Source organism: Malania oleifera, chromosome 2 (assembly GCF_029873635.1).
Source record: "Malania oleifera isolate guangnan ecotype guangnan chromosome 2, ASM2987363v1, whole genome shotgun sequence".
Lineage (NCBI taxonomy): Eukaryota > Viridiplantae > Streptophyta > Magnoliopsida > Santalales > Ximeniaceae > Malania > Malania oleifera.
In genome coordinates this window covers 79,949,362-79,969,928 of record NC_080418.1, presented here as the reverse complement: position 1 = coordinate 79,969,928, position 20,567 = coordinate 79,949,362, and the positions used below count along the sequence as shown (strand labels likewise).

The following is a 20,567-nucleotide window of genomic DNA, read 5'->3' as shown; positions in this document are numbered from 1 at the left end:
TAATAAACTTGGAAAAATGACCGCTATGTGGGTGGCTTCCAGCTTTTTTTTTTTTTAAAAAAAAAAAAAAATCCATTACTAAATATTGGTATAAAATTTTTAACTATTTTAAATGATTTAATTTCAATTTGCATTTTCTAATGAATCAAAACTTCCGCTGGATTAACAGATTATGGGTATGCTTCTTAACATATTACCCAAAATTTTAAGGGTAAAAAATAATAATCTCGCTTAAGGTTTGAGAAAAACAAACTTGACTACTCTTAAGATTTTAAAAATCCGAAGGATTTCTCATATATTTCAAAACTCCCATCCCCTATCTTCAAATTTAATTTTTGAAACACTTGTAAACGATCATTGTGTTTTTCTAAAAATTCAGACGAGGTTATAATTTTAGCCCAAAATTTTAAAGCTCAACCCAATCTTTTGCTGCTGTTCATCTACCGACTTGGTTGGAGGATGTCTATAGTGTAAATAGCTCCCGGTCTTTAATCATGTTCATCAGTTCATGGATTATGTATATATATATATATATATATATATATATATATATATGCCCGTGAATACGAGGAGGAGGAGGAGGAGAGAGAGAGAGAGAGAGAGAGAGAGAGAGAAGTCCAGAGAGAACATAACACAACACACGCACAGCTCTCGAGGAACTCTTGTGTACCTTTGAATCTTTGATTACCTCTGAAAATACTTTCTCAGGAATGATGGACGGTGTTGATGCATCATTGGTGGCTCGTGGACGCCTGGCCGTCCTCTCGGCGCACCTTTCGGCCTCCATTGAGCCGCTTGTATTCTCGCCCATTCTTGAGACGTCGTGCGTCTCCGCTCAGTCACCGGATCCGCCGCCGTCCAATCTCAGAGGGTCTTTGACGATCATCGATGAGAGAACTGGTAAGAAGTATCAAGTCGAGGTCTCTGAAGAAGGAACTCTGAAAGCTACCGACTTGAAGAAGGTAAAAATTGGTGCGTGGAATTAGTGTTTACCTCGACTAGCCTTGTGATTTTTTGATTCTATTTTGCTTTAATCCGTACATGGGTTAGATTTACGCTGATCTAGGTTTATTCATACTTACTCGAACTTGCAATTTTTTGTTCGACTGTGTTTTGAGTTGAATCCTTAATATTAATTACCAGTAGAGTTCATTCTAATTGGTTTCGTTTTTATCAAGCTTAATAATTTTGGATTCAGCTATTCAAACTTTGCTTAATTTGGCTTAATTTTTATTTTGTGCTCGTTTTTAATTTTGATTAACTCGCACTTAATGTCCTAATTTTTTCACATAAAGTCAATTCCAGCCCTAGTAAAGGAGGAGGGTTGCGTTAGGTAGCTGACAGCTAGTGTAAAATTTGCCAGATCACTATGATATGAATCATTACTGAATATTTGCTGGGACGTCTTCTACGAGCGACGCATTACACTTGTACCACCCGAGTGTAATGAAAAGTGGGCGAGAGTGGGTTAGGTCGTTGCATCGAAGCGACGCGTGCCGTGTTGACGCTTGGGTACGGTGTCAAATATGCGAGGGTTTTTGCATCATTCTGGACTTGGGCAGGTAAAGAAATTAGTTCAGGAAACTAGTTTTAGATTATTAACTTGGAATATAGAGACACTTACGGGTAAAAACATGGAAATTGTGGATACAATGATTATAAGAAGAATTAATATAATTGGTCTTCACGAAACTAAGTGAGTGGGAGAGAAAGTTAGAGAAATTGATAAATCAGGATTTAAATTTTGGTATACTAGAAAAGGAAAATGTAAGAATGGAGTAGGAATTATTGTAGACAAAAACTTAAAAGATAGCGTTGTTGATGTAAATAGAGTAGGGGATAGAATTATAAAAATCAAGATAGTATTATGACAAGAGATAATAAATATCATTAGTGCTTATGCTCCTCAAGTTAGCTTAGTAGAAAATCTTAAGAGATAATTTTAGGAAGATATAGATAGTATTATACAAGGCATACTAGGGACTGAGAAAATATTTATAGGAGGAGATCTGAATAGACACATTGGAAGGGGTAATAAAAGTTATGAGAGGATACATAGAGGATATGGATAAGGAGACAAAAATGAGTTTGGGGAGATGATCTTAGATTTTGCTATGTCATATGATTTTAGAATAATGAATACTTGTTTTAAGAAGAGAGAATAACACTTAATAATCTTTAAAAGTGGACATAATAGAAGTTAAATAGATTTTTTTTGACTGGGATGATATATCGTTTATTATGTAAGGATTGTAAAATTATTTCAGGTGAAAGCCTAACCACACAATATAAAGTAGATATATGTATTAAAAAATGGAAGAAAAAGGATAAAATAAATCAGTGTGAGAGAACTAGGTGGTGGAACTTAAAAGGAAAAAATATAATAAAATTTAAAGATAAAATGATCAAAGATGGGGATTGGACTATAGAGGATAAGATATATACAATTACTCTTTGGAGTGGATTAGTTAGCTCTATTAAAAAGATAGCAAAAGAGATTTTAGGTGAATTAAGGGGAAGATTCTTAAATAGCAAAGAAAGTTGGTGGTGGGATAAATATGTACAAAAAGTGGTAAAGACAAAAAGAATTTGGTATAAAACATGGTAAAAATGTAGAAACAGGGATAATTTTGAACAGTATAAGGAGACGAGAAAAATGCAAAAAAGGCTGTTAGTGAAGCTAAATACAGATGATTTAATAGTTTGTATGATAGATTAGATATAAAAGAAGGGGAAAGTGATATATTTAAACTTGCTAAAGTTAGAGAAAGGAAGAGTAAGGACAAAGGAAATGTAAAATGTATAAAAAGTGAGAATGATATTGTCTTGGTTAAGAACGAAGACATTAAAGAAAGATGGTGAAGTTACTTTAGTAAGTTGTTTAATGAAAACCAAATAGAAGACTTGAACTTAGAATTGTCAAATAAGGAAAAGACTAAAAATATAAGATTTATTCGTAAAATTAGAGTTAACGAAGTTAAGATTGTACTAAAAAAGATGCAAAATGGGAAAGCTATAGGATCAGATAATATCCCAATTGAAGTTTGGAAATGCTTAGGTGATAACGGAATTATATGGTTAACTAATTTATTTAATACAATTATAAAAATTAAGAAAATGCCAGATGAATGGAGGAAAAACACTTTAATACCTATATATAAAAATAAAGGAGATATTCAAAATTGTAATAATTATTGTGAATTTAAACTTATGAGTCATATGATGAAATTATGGTAAATGGTAGTTGAACAAAGATTAAGGTTAGAAACAAAGGTCTCAGAAAATCAATTTGGTTTAATGCCTGCGAGATCTACCACAGAAACTATATATATTTTAAGAAGATTAATGGAAAATTTTAGGGAAAAAAAGAGGGACTTGCATATGGTATTTATTGACTTAGAGAAAACATATGATAGGATACCTAGGGAAGTTCTATGGTAGGTTTTAGAAAAAAAGGGTGTATGTAGTAGATATACTGATGTCATTAAAGATATGTACGATGGAGTAATAACTAGTGTAAGGACTAAAGATGGAGAAACTAGAGAATTTCCTATCACCATATAGGTGTACATCAAGGATTTGCTTTGAGCCCCTTATATTTTTGCTTTAGTGATGGACCAACTGACTAAGAGTATTCAAAAAGAGGTTCCATGGTGTATGTTGTTTGCAGATGATATTGTATTAATTGATGAAACTAAGGACGAAGTAGAGATTGAGTTAGAATTATGGAGAGAAGTTTTGAAATCTAGATGTTTTAGGATAAGTAGAAATAAAAAAGAATATATGAAATGTAATTTTAGTAATAGTAGGAGGAATATTGGAGACGAGGTTAAACTTGATGATGAAGAAATAAATAGCACTTGTAGATTTTGATACCTTCAAGCTAAAGGAGACATTGATGATGTAATGCATAGAGTTAAATCAGGTTGGGTAAAATGGAGAAGTGTTTCAAGTGTGCGTTGTGATCGTAAAATATCCTTAAAATTAAAATGGAAGTTTTATAGGACAATTATAAGACCAGTTGTGCTATATGGATCAGAATGTTGGGCGACGAAAAAATAGAATATCCAAAAAGTAAAAGTTAGCGAGATGCGAATGCTTAGATGAATGAGTAGTATAACATTGAAAGATAAATTAAGGAATGAACATATTCGCAATAAGTTAGGTGTAGCTCCTATAGAAGATAAGATAAGGGAGAGACGACTTAGATGGTATGGACACTTGCAACGTAGGGGCCACATAGTGCGCAAATAAGAAAGAGTGAGTTTGTTACTGTGGGGGGCAGTAAAAGGGGTAGGGGTAGACCTAAATAACTTGAAAGGAGATAGTGAGTAAGGATTTAATATCCCTGAATCTGTCAAAAGAAATGATCCATGATTGCATAAATTTGCGGAAAAGGAGTCATATAGCCGACCCTACCTTAGTGGGACTTAAGGCTTGGTTTTGCTGTATAGTGGGCAAGAGAATGCAGAAGATAAACATTGAGCTGTTGCATACGGGATATATTCCATTACTTGGGATGTGGGCAAATGGATACCTAACACCTCTACTTAATTTAGTTTAGTAAAATTAGTGGTGTTATTTGGGTTAAATTTCATTCGTTACAGATACAATTTCAAGACAAATTCTGAAATTTTGTCTTTATTTTTTTTTCCCTTTCACTTGACCTCCTGGGTAACTAAACAGATCATTAAAGAGAAATAATTGAAAAGATTGGCTTACAAAGATGGCTATAAAATTTAGAACAATATGCCCGTGTTTGTGTATGTGTGTGTGTATTGTATTATTCAATATTTTTTGGATACATGCATGCATACATATGTTCATATGTATGAATTGTACTTCAATTAGATGTGAAAAATCATTAGAATTGCATAAAAAACCTGAATGTTGTTCTTTCATCATACATCACTTTTATTGAGTAAAATGTTCTTTGCTGTAATTTTTGTTGTTTTTGATGACTGAGGTTGTTTGCACCCATTTATATTTCAATTTATTTTCATGAATTGTGGAATATTGATTTTAATTGTGAATTTGCAGATAACAAGTGGAAAGAATGACAAGGGTCTCAAACTTTATGATCCAGGCTATCTGAACACAGCTCCTGTCCGCTCGTCAATATGTTATATTGATGGTGATGAGGGGATACTTAGATATCGAGGCTATCCAATTGAGGAGCTGGCTGAAAGTAGTTCCTTTATGGAAGTGGCTTATCTATTGAGTAAGAATTCTTGCCTGTATTTTCTTGGTGTGGCTCCTTATTAACTAGTAAACCTAGTACACATTGTTTAGCTTTTTTTTTTTTTTAAAATGTATCTATGTGTATATATATATATATATATATATATATATGTATGTATGTATGTATGTATGTATATTTATATATATTTAAATTATGTCACTTTACTTATCCTTGAATGCAGGACTAATGGATTGTTTCTTTTTCCTACATAAAATATATGGTGTAACTGATAAATAAATCAGCATGTTTGTACACAGAATTAATAGGCTTTTAATCCAAATTCCAAATAAACATTAAGACCTCTTTATAGTTATCTAAATATATGGATATTTTCACAGATCCTATATCTTTCAAATTGTCTCATTAGAAAATTGATACCCAATTTAAATGCGGACAAGCTTGGCTGATACTAATTGCATGCAGCAACCATTTTTAATAGTTGACACAGGTACTTTCCCCAAATACTCGCCACTCTTCCTCATTTCAGGTTGGAATTAAACATATTGACTCTAAACAAAACCTTGCCCATTATTCCCCGACAAATTAGGCTATGTGATTTTTAATACTAAGTCTTTAGATTCTTTCCCCTCCAATTCCCAAAAAATTAGGCTATGTGATTTCTAGCATTAAGCCTTTAGCTTAAGTTGTGTGATTTTTTCCCCTTTAAGTACCTTGGTTCAAGCTACTGCTTTTTTCAGTTAAACTTTGTTAAATGTTATTCTCCCTTGCCTCAATTCATGTACTTCTCTTTGTGCCTTTTCTTATGTCTTGATCAAATTGATTTCCTTTTCTAGTGCATCCATAGATAGATCTTTGTTGCACATGAAACCATTGTAACAACTTCTTTCTTGTCAAATCTTTAATTGGTGCTACATGGAACCTTTTATATTTGCAATCTTTTCTTTTTTCTTGGATTGCTATGTATCCATATCAACGTCTTCATTTTAGGTGTGATGTTTCTGTGAATTTGATTAGCATTGACCCCTACCTTTTTGGTGCCGTATCTTACTGGTGATTCAATGCATTGCTTGCCCTAGCCTGCAGCTGCCAATTTCCCACTGCACAGGGACATCTTGATGCAGTGCATTGCTAGTAAAGGTATTCCCAGTGAGCACATTGTAGGAATTTATGTTCAAAATTTTATGCTAACTGTTAGCGAACTAATGCAACCCTCTGCTCTGTGGGTTTGGAATTGTTTGTGTGAAAGATATGGGGTTTACACATGTCACAGATTCCTTGAAATATTTTCTTCACTAAACAATGTAAACATTATCATTCAATGCTTTTTAGTTTGTCAATTATAGAAGTTTAATCTTGATGTAATGTTCACGTGTGCGCATGTTTCATTTTGTAATCTAGTTGTGTTGTTTTGCAGTGTATGGTAATTTACCTTCTGAAAGTCAGTTAGCAGACTGGGAATTTGCTATTTCTCAACATTCAGCTGTTCCTCAGGGAATTTTGGTGTGTAAACTTCCCTTGAATTTTCTATGTGAAGCCCAGACTATTTCTAGGCTATGGAATTTATTTTTTGTTGCTAACCTTGTAGAAGAAATGTTGATTTCCCTCGAAGAAGAAATGTTTTAGGCGCTTTCTTTTTTCCTTTTTGATTAAAATATTAGAAAATTAGAAACGTTATTCAGGTATGTTTTTCTTCAGTTAACATTCCGACTAATGCAAAAGGGAATTGAAGGGTAGTTCAGTTGTAATTTTTTCTTAGAGTTAGGAAGATTGCTTGTTTCCTGCAGTTGAAATTTCTTCTTCTATATTAGTAACTTCCTTTTCTATAATAACAAATAAAATGTCGATCTTCAGTTGAAAACATAGAGCTTTCCAGTTCTGCTGATTACTAAGAACCTACTAAAAGAGCTGGTTATATATATATTAATAAAAGAAAATTTTGAGTTAAAAGGTATGGCTTTGAAAATGAATTTGTAAGACCTGACAAAATAGTAGGGATCGTTTGGTGAGTTGGGATGTGATTTGCAAGTTAAAATTGGAGGGTGGCTTGGGTCTTGGAAATTTGTTGTCTAAAAACACTGCTCTCTTAGCTAAATGGCTTTTGTGTTCTCCCTTAGAAGATTCTTCCTTTGGCACAGAGTCATCAGAAGCATGTTTGGGTTGAGTGAGAATGGGTGGAATACCAATGTTAACTTTTGGATGTTCTTTGGAGAGTCCATGGAAATCTATCTCTGATATTTATCCCTTATTCATTCCTCACACTAAATTTCTGGTAGGAAGAGGTTCTCGAATTCACTTTTGGAAGATCTTTGTTTGGGGAATGCTACTTTATCCACTGTTTTTCCTTGTCTCTTCTGCTGTTTGAGCTCAGGGATGAATAACGCCATTTCTTTCTTTGTTGTGGATTCAGGTATTCATTTGGCTCCTTGGGATTTTCATTCTAGGAGACCTTTTAATGATGGGGAATTGGTTGAGTTCTCCTTATTTCGTTCTTGGTCTTTGGATCATTCAGGGGCATTTTTTTGTAAATATTTTTGTGAATTCTTGACCGATTCTAATTCCTCTTTTCCTCATTACTCTTTTATTTGGAATTGGAAGGCCAAAATACCCCAAAAAATTAAGGCTTTTATTTGGTTGGTTGGTTGTGCTTAATAGAATCAATACCAATAACTTGTTGCAGATTAGGAGACCACTGAAGGCACTTTCTTAGGGTGTTGCGTGCCTTGATACAATAATTCAGAGATAGCATCTTATCTCTTTTTGCATTGTGATTTTGTTTGGGGAATATGGAATGAGTTGTTTGGTGTCTTGGGAGGAAGCTGGGCTTGTCCAGAATCAGTGCAGATATTTTTGGCTATTCAATTCATGGGTTTTGGAAGGAAGAAAAGACGGTGCAGCGCTATGGGAATTTGGATTTTTAGCAGTGTTTTGGGGGTTATGGTTGGAAAGTAATGCATATATTTTGTTAGGGAAGAAGCTGAATTGGATGTTGGTTTGTGAAAATATTCATTACTTGGTATCATTGTGGTGTGTTGGTTTTGGGCATTTCAATGGAGTGAGCTTTTTGGATGTTTAGCAAGATTGGCGTAATCTGATGGTTTGATCTGGGGAGGAGTGAGTTTTCTTGTTTACCGTTTCGTTTCTTTTGTTTTTTTTTTCTTTCTTTCATTAAAGGGAGAAGTCTTACTCTCCATTATGTAAATTCCTAATATCTGTTTTTTGTGAAGACAGTAGATAAATAACCATGATTGTTTTGTTTTTCTTTCTGCTACAATGCTAAATATATTCTTCTATCTTTGACCAAATGCTATTATTGTACTTCTGTTTCGTAGGATATTATACAGGCAATGCCTCATGATGCACACCCCATGGGTGTTCTTGTCAGTGCAATGAGTGCCCTTTCTGTTTTTCATCCTGATGCCAATCCAGCCCTTAGAGTAAGTTGAATTTTTATTTTAAAGTTCTTAACCTTTATATTTACCCATATTCTCTGGTATATTTGCTCATATTATCTCGAATATATATATTACATTGCATTTTAAAATAGTTCCTACTTTCTACTTTAAAATTTTGTGAATTTTGTGCTGTTTTTGGTAATGCTTCTTACTATCCTCTAATGTATAAGTTTTGAGTGTTGGAAAGAAATCTGTCTCAGGAGTTTTAGAATCCACTTTTGTATTTTAAAGACTAGCCTGGTGCCCTGGTCTGATTGCTTTTGACAGTATCATTTTCATTCCAATTTGCATGCCCTATTTTCCATATGAGAGACATCTTTATCTTATGAAAGTTTCTCCCATCATAATGGAATATGATTAAGCTTGACATATAAATAATTAACTGGGTGCTTCCTAAATACTTACAAGGAATACCCTCACTGAATGGTGTCAAGGAAATCAGGATTACATTAATATCCCTAACAACTAGCCCACTGTGCCAATTTGAAATCATAGTTATTTAATGATCCTCGATAACTTGGAGGGGCAAAACTATTCCTTCAAAAGCTCTCCTGTCTCTTTCCCTCCATGCCACCCAAAAAAAAGGGTGAAATGGTGTCTTCTCATGATTGTTTTTTTCCTTTTTTTAAAAGGATTTTGAATTATCAATATGCTAACAAAGTTTACAGAGGTAGATAAAATTTTAATTTACATGGCTTCGAATTGTGGGCTCCCTATTGCCTGGGTAAGTAAAGCAGACACTGTATTCTGTTGTAGCCAAGAGATTCAGTCACCCTTTTTGAACTTAATGTAAGCTGTGAAACTCTTTCCTACTAACATCCAAGCTTGTGTTGAGAATGACTGATGATGAATAGTTCCTAATAGATGGTCCTTTCAGATTTTTTATTTATACCAATGTTTTAAAAGGTGAAGGTCATAAGTCAGGCATTTTAACACTTACGACTCGAGGTGTAAGCCTTATGGCATTGACGTATAAGCCTTTTGAGAATTTTATTTTTGTAGATACAAATATGTAAATTAGTTCAAAGATTAAGAAAATTATGAATAAAATGTAAAAAATTCAAATATCTACTTTTTGACCATTCTAAAAATACTAACTTGAATTAATTACATAAATCATGCCAAGAGATAGTTATGAAAGCGCTAAGTTTAAATTATTTTCAACATCTGAGATGAAACTCTCAATTATTTTGGTAAGGCTGAGATTCTAGAATTTAAGATATCAATTCATATTAGGACATTTGTTTTCATATAAACACAATAAAATTTTCTAGTTGAATCTAATTTGAGATGTGCTCGCTCAAGATGTGTAAGCCTCAACCAAAAGGTGCAAAAAAGGTATGCTTTTGTACAAACATAATAATGCAAGATTTAGAACTAAAATATTATAAATAAAATACATAAATGACATGTATTTGGTGTATAAGGTGCAAGAATTGCAATATGGTAATTATAAAAAACATATTCAATTGAAGTAAACGAAAATCTCAAATTAATTAAATATTATTTATTATACAAATACGAATAATTTAAATATAATTGACCAAACAAAATGTTGAAGATAATACATAACTTTAATTTTCTATACAAATTTCGTTTTGGGTTTCATATCTCATATTTTAATGTCGAGGAAATTTTATTTTATAGTTTAAATTTCACCATATTTTGCTGAAATATTTAGATTTCATAAATTTTGGATGATTTGTGGAAATTTTGATGGAAATTTTGGAAAACAGGAATTGGCTCTCATTTTGATTTCAAGGGTGGTGGAAAGTGGAAATTTAGACAATTTTGCAGAAATTTAAGACCATGGTATAAATGCATAAGCCTCGGTGTGTAATATGTTTGCCTTTTGAGATTTAGTATTTTAGGGATTTGTTCTTTTAGACTGAACCCCAAGGTGCTTAAGGCAAGCCTGGTATTGAGGCGAGCCTCGATTGACCCTTCTAAACATTGATTTATGCCATGGGTGTGGCTATAGGTCATCTAATTTGATTTCATGATCTTGTGTTCTTGAGGATTTTTGGTGGATTTTTAAGGTTTTTGCTGGGTTTCTTTTTGTTGTATTCCTTTCTTGATTTAGTGCCAATTTTTTATTTTCTTATGTGTATTATTCTTACCTTCATTTAAACTATCAACAGTTGAAAATATAGATTCTTTTGGATGATATATAGAAAGCTAAAGCCTTATGAATTCCAAGCAACAAACAACAGCACACATCTAAAAAGCCATGAATTGGAACAGCACGAACATGCTCCTCAACACTCCTAAACAAGAAATACTGATTAGGATTGACAAATCTCCTGAAGTCTTTAGCCATACATGGTTATGGCTATTGTCAACCAGATTTGTGTGGAGGAAAATGTGTGGCCATTGGCCTCTCTAAATTCTGATTGTAAACCAGATATTGTGAACCAGAGACACATAATCAATGCAATTCATTATTTTAAAAAAAAAAAAAATTTTTTAATAATTCCAACTGAAGGCATGAGAGAAGTTTAGTTAGGCTGTTCAAATCCTGGAAGCAGATGGCATGAGCACGCATGCTTTTTCCAACAAATTGTTCTAAGATTTCTGTCTGCATGTATTGTTAAGGCAATATATTAGTTGATGATGTTTATAACCTATAATCCCAATTTATAACCTGACTTTTAATTCTATGGATTTACGCACTATACTCTTTAATATGCAGCAATTGAATATTACCTCCAAATTATGTTAGATGGTGTTAACATCATTGCCAATATGGACACACTTATTTTACATGGACTAATGAATAAAGGACCAAAAAATGAAAAAGAGAAGGATCTTACAAGGAAATGGCAAGAGAGAGAGAGGAGATAATAGAGTATATTGTGCAAATCATTTTGATAATTTGGTTGGGTTTCATTTGAATTCCATTTTTCAAGGAGGGCTGGGCATCAAAAAGCTGGAGCTTATGAACAAAGCTTTAATGGGGAAATGGTTATGGCAATTTTGCAAGGAAGATTCGGCTCTTTGGAAATCAGTAATTTGATCAAATACAAGTACAATTTTGTTGATTGGTTCCCATCTATGCCTTCAAGTTGTCTAGGTTGGGGCTTATGGAAAAATTTTGTTAAACCAAAGACAACTATTTGGGATCACATCGCGATCAAAATTGGAGACAGGAGCAAAACAAAATTTGGATGGATAAGTGGAATGCAACTTTGACTCTGAAAGAACTCTACCCGAATCTTTTTCTTTTGGCCAGTCGAAAGGAAGTTAGAGAGGTGGAAGTATTGTGCATCTTCTACAACAATCTGTTCTGGGATATATCCTTTGTTAGACAGGTTAGGGGTGAGGAAGCTAATCATATAGTTGAGCTTTTAATATAGTTTATGACTCACATATAAACAGAGAGGAATCTGGTTCTTGCTTGTGGGGACTTACCCGCTCTCATACCTTTTCGGTGGCTAGTCTTTACAAATATTTCTCTCACAAAGATTCAAGTGCTAAAACTAAGGGTGCCTATCAAAATTTTGTGGAGCACCTTCATCCCCTCGATGATCAGTGTCTTTAATTGGCTAGCAGTAAAAACAAAATCATGATGGCTGATAATTTGCAAAAAAGAGGATGGAAGCTGGCCTCAATGTGTTCTCTTTGCAAGATGGATACTGAAGGTGTTGATCACATTTTTCTACATTTCCCTTTCAGCAGGAAGATTTGGGCCTATATGTGGCAAAGCATGTATCTTAATTGGTTAATGCCAAACGAGCTGGTTCCATTGTCCTGTGCTTGGAACTTTTCTAGACTTAAGGGTTATGTTAGGAGCCTCAAAATTGCAATTCCGGCAGCCATCTGTTGGGAAATCTGGAAGGAGAGGAATGGAAGGATATTTAGGGAGAAATACGCCAATGGGTCATTGGTGTATTAAAGATGTCTTTCACCTTTGTATCAATGGAGCTAGCTAAATAAAAATCTCTATGCGCTGAATTGGGAGGAGTTTATGTATGTTTTATCAGATTTTTATTTTTTTGGGGGGTGGGGGGGTTAATTTTTGTACTCTTTCTTCTTAAAGTTTGATCGCTCAATTCCGGGCATCAGACATTTTTGTACTATAGGAAGGTTCAAGCTTCTTGCTTGTTTCTTCCTCTTCAATGAAATTACCTTTACTCAGAAAAATCATTTGAATTCCATTTTTTTTTTTTATAGAAAAAGAAAACTTTGTTAAGAGACAATGAGGATGAGAAATCCTATAAAACAAACATCATCATTTGAATGGTTGGTTTCTTTACTCTCTTAATTTTTCCCTACTTCAGCATTTTAGATCCACATCTACTTATGTATTAGTCTACAATCTACATCAACTATTTTGTTAACCCAGTTAAAAAATATAATTTGGGTGGAGAACTTAATTTGTATACACTAAAGTGTATTGGTGCTATTTGTTTCTTGATTAAGAGTACAGAAATTAAATGAGCCTTCAGCACTTGATATACTTTTTGTGCTCTTTGGTTCTGTTCATACTTTTCTTTGTCAAAATAGGGCCAAGATCTCTACAAGTTGAAAGCAGTGAGGGATAAACAAATAGCTCGCATACTTGGGAAGGTTTGCATATTTCTCATTCTTTGTTTTCTTTGAATTTAATTACCTTGTGGGACTTAATTTTTTGAACAAAAAATTTTCCTGTTTTGAGTGCTTTTGTCCAGCTAATTCTTAGTAAGGCCTGGCTGATTATTTATTGTAATGTCTTTTCCTACATATATCAGGTGCCTACCATTGCAGCGGCAGGTTATTTGAGGATGGCAGGGAGACCTCCGGTTCTTCCATCCAGCAACCTTTCATACTCAGAGAATTTCTTGTATTTGCTGGATTCATTGTATGTAATGTTGCTTATTTTGCCTTTAGCACTTCAGGAAGACATAAAGTTTCCTTGTGAATTATATTCTCTCTTTCTGATTACGCCTTCACCCCTACTCCCCAGGCAGCCAGATTTAATATTTTTTTAACACACACACATACGCACATGTAAGAAGACATCAGATGCTCCTGAATGATATCCATTTTAATTCCCTTTTCCTTTTCTTCTTTGTAAAAAAAAAAAAAAACAATTACTACTCTCTATCATATTGGAATTTTTGTCATTCTCTAATATAAATGTATCATGTTCCATAATCTCAGAGGCAATAGGTCTTATAAACCCAATCCTCAACTTGCTAGAGTTCTAGATATTCTTTTCATACTACACGCAGAACATGAAATGAATTGCTCCACAGCTGCAGCCCGGCACCTTGCATCCAGGTACCCATCTTCATGTCTGCCCCTCATTGAAAGTCCTAAAATCTTGCATTGCATATCTCACACTTAATTTGCAGTGGTGTGGATGTATACACTGCTTTAGCTGGAGCTGTTGGAGCATTGTATGGTCCCCTTCATGGTGGTGCTAATGAGGTAATTTAATATCATTCGCTTGTTTTTGTATTTTTATTTACATCTTAAAGCAGCCTTAATTAATTTAAATTATTTCACCATGATCACTCCTGGTTGTTGTTGTTTTTCGTTTTTTTTTTTGTGTTTTGTGTTGTATTTTTTTTTTTTGGGGTGTGCCTCTAGAATCATTTGTTGCACATCCAGTAGGTGACCGACCTCTCTGTTTTTCCCTTGGTTATGGCAGGCTGTGCTTAAGATGCTTGGTGAGATTGGAACTGTTGAGAACATTCCAGAGTTCATTGAGGGTGTTAAAAACAGGTTAAATTTGTTTTAAAAAATATTTATTTGTTGGTTTTTAATATCTTTCCTTGCTTTGATTGGATTTTTATACAACTGTTTTCCTCTAGGAAGCGAAAAATGTCAGGTTTTGGGCACCGTGTATACAAAAATTATGACCCCAGGGCAAAAGTAATAAGGAAATTGGCGGAGGAAGTATTTTCCATTGTTGGGCGTGATCCTCTTACTGAGGTTGTTTTCCAGTCCCTAGATTTTAACTGTTCCTTTGGAAAGCTCAAAATTTACCTCCAATATATTTTTACACACTTTAACCGATGATTTGTCTTTAGGCATTATCTTGGATAGTTGAATAATAAAAGTTGTAGGCTCGACTCAAAACTTTCTGGCAAGATATTTTACCAAGGATTAAAACGGAACTTTCATGGCCCCACTTGTATCTGCATTTATTCTTTTCGTATATGTGATCTGTGCCATTTGCAGGTGGCTGTTGCTTTAGAGAAAGCTGCACTATCAGATGAGTATTTTGTCAAAAGGAAGCTATACCCAAATGTTGACTTCTACTCTGGCTTAATCTATAGGTAGGCATAGGATAGATTTATTCTTTCTGGAGTGTGAAGAATAGCTAGAGTCTTAGATACTTGTTGATCAGGGCAATGGGATTCCCCACGGAGTTCTTTCCAGTTTTATTTGCAATACCTCGAATGGCTGGCTACCTATCACACTGGCGTGAGTCCCTGGATGATCCTGATACTAAGATAATGCGACCACAACAGGTTAGACCCAGGCACATATAACAGTTTTATTTGTTTTTTTCATAAATAATTTTCTTATTAGAATTCTGATTTACTTATTTAATGATTATACTGCCCCTTGGTCCACTTCATAATTCTGAAAGCTAGAATTCTTTTTCCATTGAAGGGGTTGTGACTAGGACATGAATTTTTATATTTGTTTATTTAGCTTTGATCATGATTTTAAATTGCAGTAGTGGGTAGCGTAATGAATGGTAACGGGTGTAACGGGAATCGGGAGTAGTCGATGTTACATAACGGGAAGCGGGTGTAACGACCGTAAATTTTTTTCAAGCATGCACAACCTCTTGTATTAGTGATTTAGTGTACTTATATGTTTTAAACTTTTTAACCCTTCTTAGAAAGAGTCTTAGTATATTTTGGATCTTTAGTTCAACTAAGTTATTTGATAAGAGAAACAAGTTTACCTTTGTTTAAACGACCATTGATAGAAAAATTACTTGTGTGCTCGTATATATACTTCTTATAGTTCTTATTTGTGGTAAATTCTTATGTGTGCTAAATTAATTAATAAAATAAAATACATTATGCACTCCATTGATCTATTAGATACATAAGACATACAAATAATACAAATATAAAATACCTAGAAAAGAAACAAGGTTGAAGTTGAAAAATATAGAACACAAATATCATATTACTAATATTATCAAAGTAAAATATTTTCCTGACAAGTTAGTATTTTCAAATTATTAATTAATGTATCTTTTGTAAGTATTTAAAAAAATAGTAAATTTTGTATCATTGTCGTCCTCATTATAATCTTTTCCCCTCTCACCGCATGGTGTATTGAAAATGATTTATGAAAGAGGAAAAAAGTTAGAAGTAAAAAAAAAAATTTTTTTTTTGGCATTATAGTCTTGTAGCAGTTACGTAATGGCTATAGTGGCCTTTTGCGCAACGGTCGTAGTTCATAGCGGCTGCTAGAGACGTGATTTTTTTTTCCACCGATTTTGCGGTGTGTAACGGTATCGGTAATATAAAAAATCATTACGTAACGGTCGCGGTCTTTATTTAAAGCGATGGCTTTGATACATGCAACAATTCCCGCACCTCTTCCTTGCTACTTCTTTGCTGCTGCTGCTGTTTCTTTCTCTCATTCTTTTTTTAACAAATATTTTCATACCCCTGTTTGAAAATTGTATTTCTGCTCTTTTATTTGTCAATTATTTTAGGCGTGGGATGTTTACCTTTTATGGTAATCTCATGAAAGTTAAGGCAGGCTTCGGTGATGGCATGTCAAGAATCGTGAGCCTTATTTTTCTTTTTCATTTTTGCTTTGATAAAAAGGGGTAGAAGGGGGGAGGGGGCGCAATTGATTTATGACAACCCTTCCTGTGTGTGACCACCGGAGTCCTTACCTACTGGGAAAAACTAAGTGGGGCCTGACCAGCTCTGGAGCGTGAATTAGGGGCCTAGGTGGAGCCACAGGCCCTCTTTCAAAGTGGTTGTTACCATAGCCTGACCCCAGCATACCCAAGGTGGGTTAGAGTTAGGCGCTTGAGATTAAGGTCATAACTCATAAGCTAAATATATTGACTCCACTACCTCCAAATTGAGGGAGTAAGCCCTCAATTTGTGCTTGTTTATTCCATGGAATATCTTGATTTTATGATTATTTTGACCGAGATCTTGCTTTCAAAATGTATGTTTTGGATCCATGGTTTTGAATAATAGTTGTGACCATTATGCAACAGCATCACATGATAATTTTCTGGGCTTATGGTACCATTATACACGGTGAAATTAGTGGGAAGAAATATTCATGGCTGTAGCGGTCATCACGGACTGCAACAGTTATGTAAAGGCCGCTATAGTTATTACGTAACCATTGCAAGACTGTTAAGTCAAATTCTCAATATACTATGTGACAGGAAGGGGAAAAATTATAATGAATAAGAACAATGGGAAAGCATAAATATGTGCACACACGTATCAATGGTGGGTTAAAATAAATGTAAATTACTTGTCCTTACCAAACAACCATTAGATAGTTGAACTAAAGGACTCAAAATACATTAGCTCTTTTTAAAAAGGGTTAAAAGTTTAAAACATGCAAATACACTAATATGCACAAGGTTGTGTGTATTTGAAAAAAATTCACACAGTTACACCATTTCCTATTATGTTATGCCTGCTACTGTTATGTTAAGGCACCACTACTGCGATTTAAAACCGGAGCTCTTAATGTTGGTAGATAGATACACTGTGTGTTGATAGTGCAGCTGTGCTCCATCTTCATAAAGTAGCATTCCTTCCAAGTATAGTGCTGCCTAGCATGGTTCTGTAGGCTACTGATTTTTAGATATTTGTTAGACCTATTTTTTTGGGCGTGGTGGGGGGGGGGGGTCTTTTTTTGGATAGAAAATAAAATAAAATGCCTATTCCACTGATAATAATTTTTGCGCATTCTTTTTGGTTTTTTTTTTTAAAACCTTTTTACCATCACCTTGGCAACTAAAATTTGCACCGTGTGTTATTTTTGGTGTATGTTGGTTTCAGGTGTACACTGGGGTATGGCTGAGGCACTATATGCCTCTGACAGAGCGGATGGTAGGAAAGGAAGCAGACAGGCTTGGTGAGGTGCCTGTTTCAAATGCTACCAGGCGGCGCTTGGCTGGAAGCGGGGTTTAAGGCTCCTCCTCACCGGGATCAGCATCTTAATAATATCATAAAGCTCCGGATAATCCTTGTAAGGTGCCTCCTTTTTTTTTTTAAAAGGAAAACTAAAATAATGTTTTCAGTAGAACCTGAAGATAATGGATTATAGTGGAGAGGTGTGACAGGGGAAGGCATAGCTCTATGATGTGTGAAAGTATGGAGGAAGATTGTTGTATCCAATAATAAACGGACCAGCCCATTTAATTTGTTTAATTTGGATTTCAGCTGTTCTAACTTATTGTCATTTTGTCAAGAAGTGGAATCTAATTTTCCATTCAATGTAAAAAGTAAGCCAGTACATCATATAGTTAATTGTCTAAGGACAAATTGATAATTTACTTTGCCTGAATGCAAACAAATATAACAGAAAATAAAAAACAGAAAAAAGTTCTCCCTCAAGATGGACTACATATGTTCAGTAGTCCCATCTTGTCAATGAAATGGTGAAATGGTTAAACTGGTATAGTTTGAGTGCCCTGGTTAGAGTATTGGCTATCTAATCACTTGATCTTATATGAAATAGTTTGTTAACTTCATCTTGCAATTTTTCCCTTACAATGTGACATTTCAATTTGATATGTTTAGTCATTTCATGATACATTGGATTGGAAGATATGTGAATCGCAGCTTGATTGTCATAATACATCAAAGCTAGATGATGAGACTTAATACCAAAATGTGATAACAAGTTCTTCAACTAAATTACTTCACGTACAACAGCTGCCATAGTCCTAATACTCTGATTTAGCGGAAGATTTGGAAATAGTATGCTGCTTCTTGGACTTCCAACTAATTAAATTGCCACTCAATAAATACTGCAAAACCAGTAACAAACCTCCTAGTATCTGGACAAGCTGACCAATTTGAATCTATATAAACCTTCAGTTAAAAATCATCTAAGATAGCAGAGAAAAATAAACCTAAACCCACTGTACTTTTGATATATTGCACTACTTTATGAGCTGTAGCCATATGAGGCGTTCTAGGTTTACTCATGAATTGACTTAACTTTTGGATCGAAAAAGTAATGTCTGGCCTTGTTATAGTCAAGTATATCAACCTTTCAACCAATCTTATTGAGAGGGATCTTCTAATTCATCACCATCACTAGAATTAAGAACCATATTCTGATCCATTGGTGTATGAGTTGTTTACAGCCAAGCAAACCACAATCCTCAAAAATCTCTAATGAATACTTCCTTTGACACAAGTGAATTCCTTTAGAAGACCTAACAACTTCTAGACCCAAGAAATATTTCAAAGGGCCTAAAACCTTCAACTTGAAATGATTATTCAAATATGTCTTAAGAGTCCATAGCATTGACATCATTACTAGCAATTAAAATATCTTCAACATAGACTAAAAGTATGATGATAGATGCTCCTCAATCTTAGAAAAAGGGGAATAATATGATTTTGATTAAGTAAAACCAGCAGCTGTCAAAGTGGTAGAAAATTTAGCAAACCATTGTCTTGAGGCTAGTTTTAAACCATACAATGATGTTGGAATTGGTGTATTCCCAAAAAAATTTTTTGGGGGGGGGGGGGGGGGGGGAGGAGGGTGAATTGGAAATTTAAAAACTTTTGCTTAGGTTAAATCAGATAACAACAGAATTTCACAACTTATGGTCTTTCTATGCAATCCCAATTACACTGGTAATTAATTGAGCAAATATTTAAACAATTAAAACAATCTTAGTATTTCCTAAGCATTCACAAAAATTGAAATATAAACAAATAAATATGAAAAATTAAATAGTGCAGGGAAAGAGAATGACACAGCATATGTTATCAGGGTTCAGCAAAATGTGCCTACGTGCCCGCCTCAAATTCACAAGTAAGAGGATTTCACTATAGCTCGTTTAACGGGTGGAGCGGAACCTAATAAAATACCTTACCAGGATGGTGCACCTAGTTCTCTTAACCGAGTCTGAATCAGTTCGGTGCTCTCCTAACCGGGTCTGAGCAAGTCTGGAACTATTCACAGGGCTAGTCTGCCTTTTTCGACCACACGTCGAGAATACAACGAATATAAAATTTACGTACAAATAAGTTTGCTTCTTACACAAGAAGATATGTACCACAATGCGCACAATATAATCGATGCACTCACGTATGATAAGTATTTATGCTCAAAGTGAGATTGGTCAAGTTATATATATATATATATATCAACTCTCAGAGATGTGTATATGAGTATGTGAGGGTGGTACCTTTGATTCAAGATATCAATAAAGCAATAATCAAAGGTGTTTCAAAAAGTCCTAATCAAATATCGTAACAAATATTTTTCAAGTATTTAGCATAATAGAGATTAGGAACTAACCTTGCAAAAACGGTTTATATCAAAAGCACAAGCAAGCTTTCAAATTTGGTAACAAGGATGCCAAGACTCAGAAGCAAATAAGAGTTCTTTTCACATGATATTTATCAATAAAATACAATGGGAATAACTTTGTAAAGACTCGGAAAATTAAAATGATTAAAATAATTAGGAAAAAATAATAAATAAAATTAATTAATTAATTAATTAAAATTAATAATCAACTAATTCGTTAAACATTATTAAATTGACGTATTAAATCTATAAATAAAAAGAAATAGTATGAAAAAAAAAAAAACTAATTGAAATAAGATATATATATATATATATATATATATATATATATATATATATATATATGGAAAAAGTAAACTTCTTGAAGCAAAGCTTCAGGAAGAATTTTGTTTCTACAAAGAAGGCCGTGCCCC

The 20,567-nt window shown here is 34.0% G+C and overlaps 1 protein-coding gene across 1 annotated transcript; it reads left to right on the top strand.

Annotated features, from left to right (window-relative positions):
* The first annotated feature begins 383 nt into the window (after positions 1-383).
* Positions 384-18,103, top strand: LOC131148889 (citrate synthase, glyoxysomal). The gene is made up of 13 exons (XM_058098847.1): positions 384-962; positions 5,041-5,221; positions 6,618-6,703; positions 8,533-8,637; positions 13,162-13,224; positions 13,386-13,495; positions 13,798-13,917; positions 13,992-14,067; positions 14,291-14,364; positions 14,454-14,574; positions 14,824-14,921; positions 14,993-15,116; positions 17,658-18,103. The coding sequence occupies exons 1-13, from the start codon at positions 711-713 to the stop codon at positions 17,787-17,789; spliced, it is 1,542 nt and encodes a 513-aa protein (XP_057954830.1). The 5' UTR covers positions 384-710; the 3' UTR covers positions 17,790-18,103.
* Positions 18,104-20,567: the final 2,464 nt, after the last annotated feature.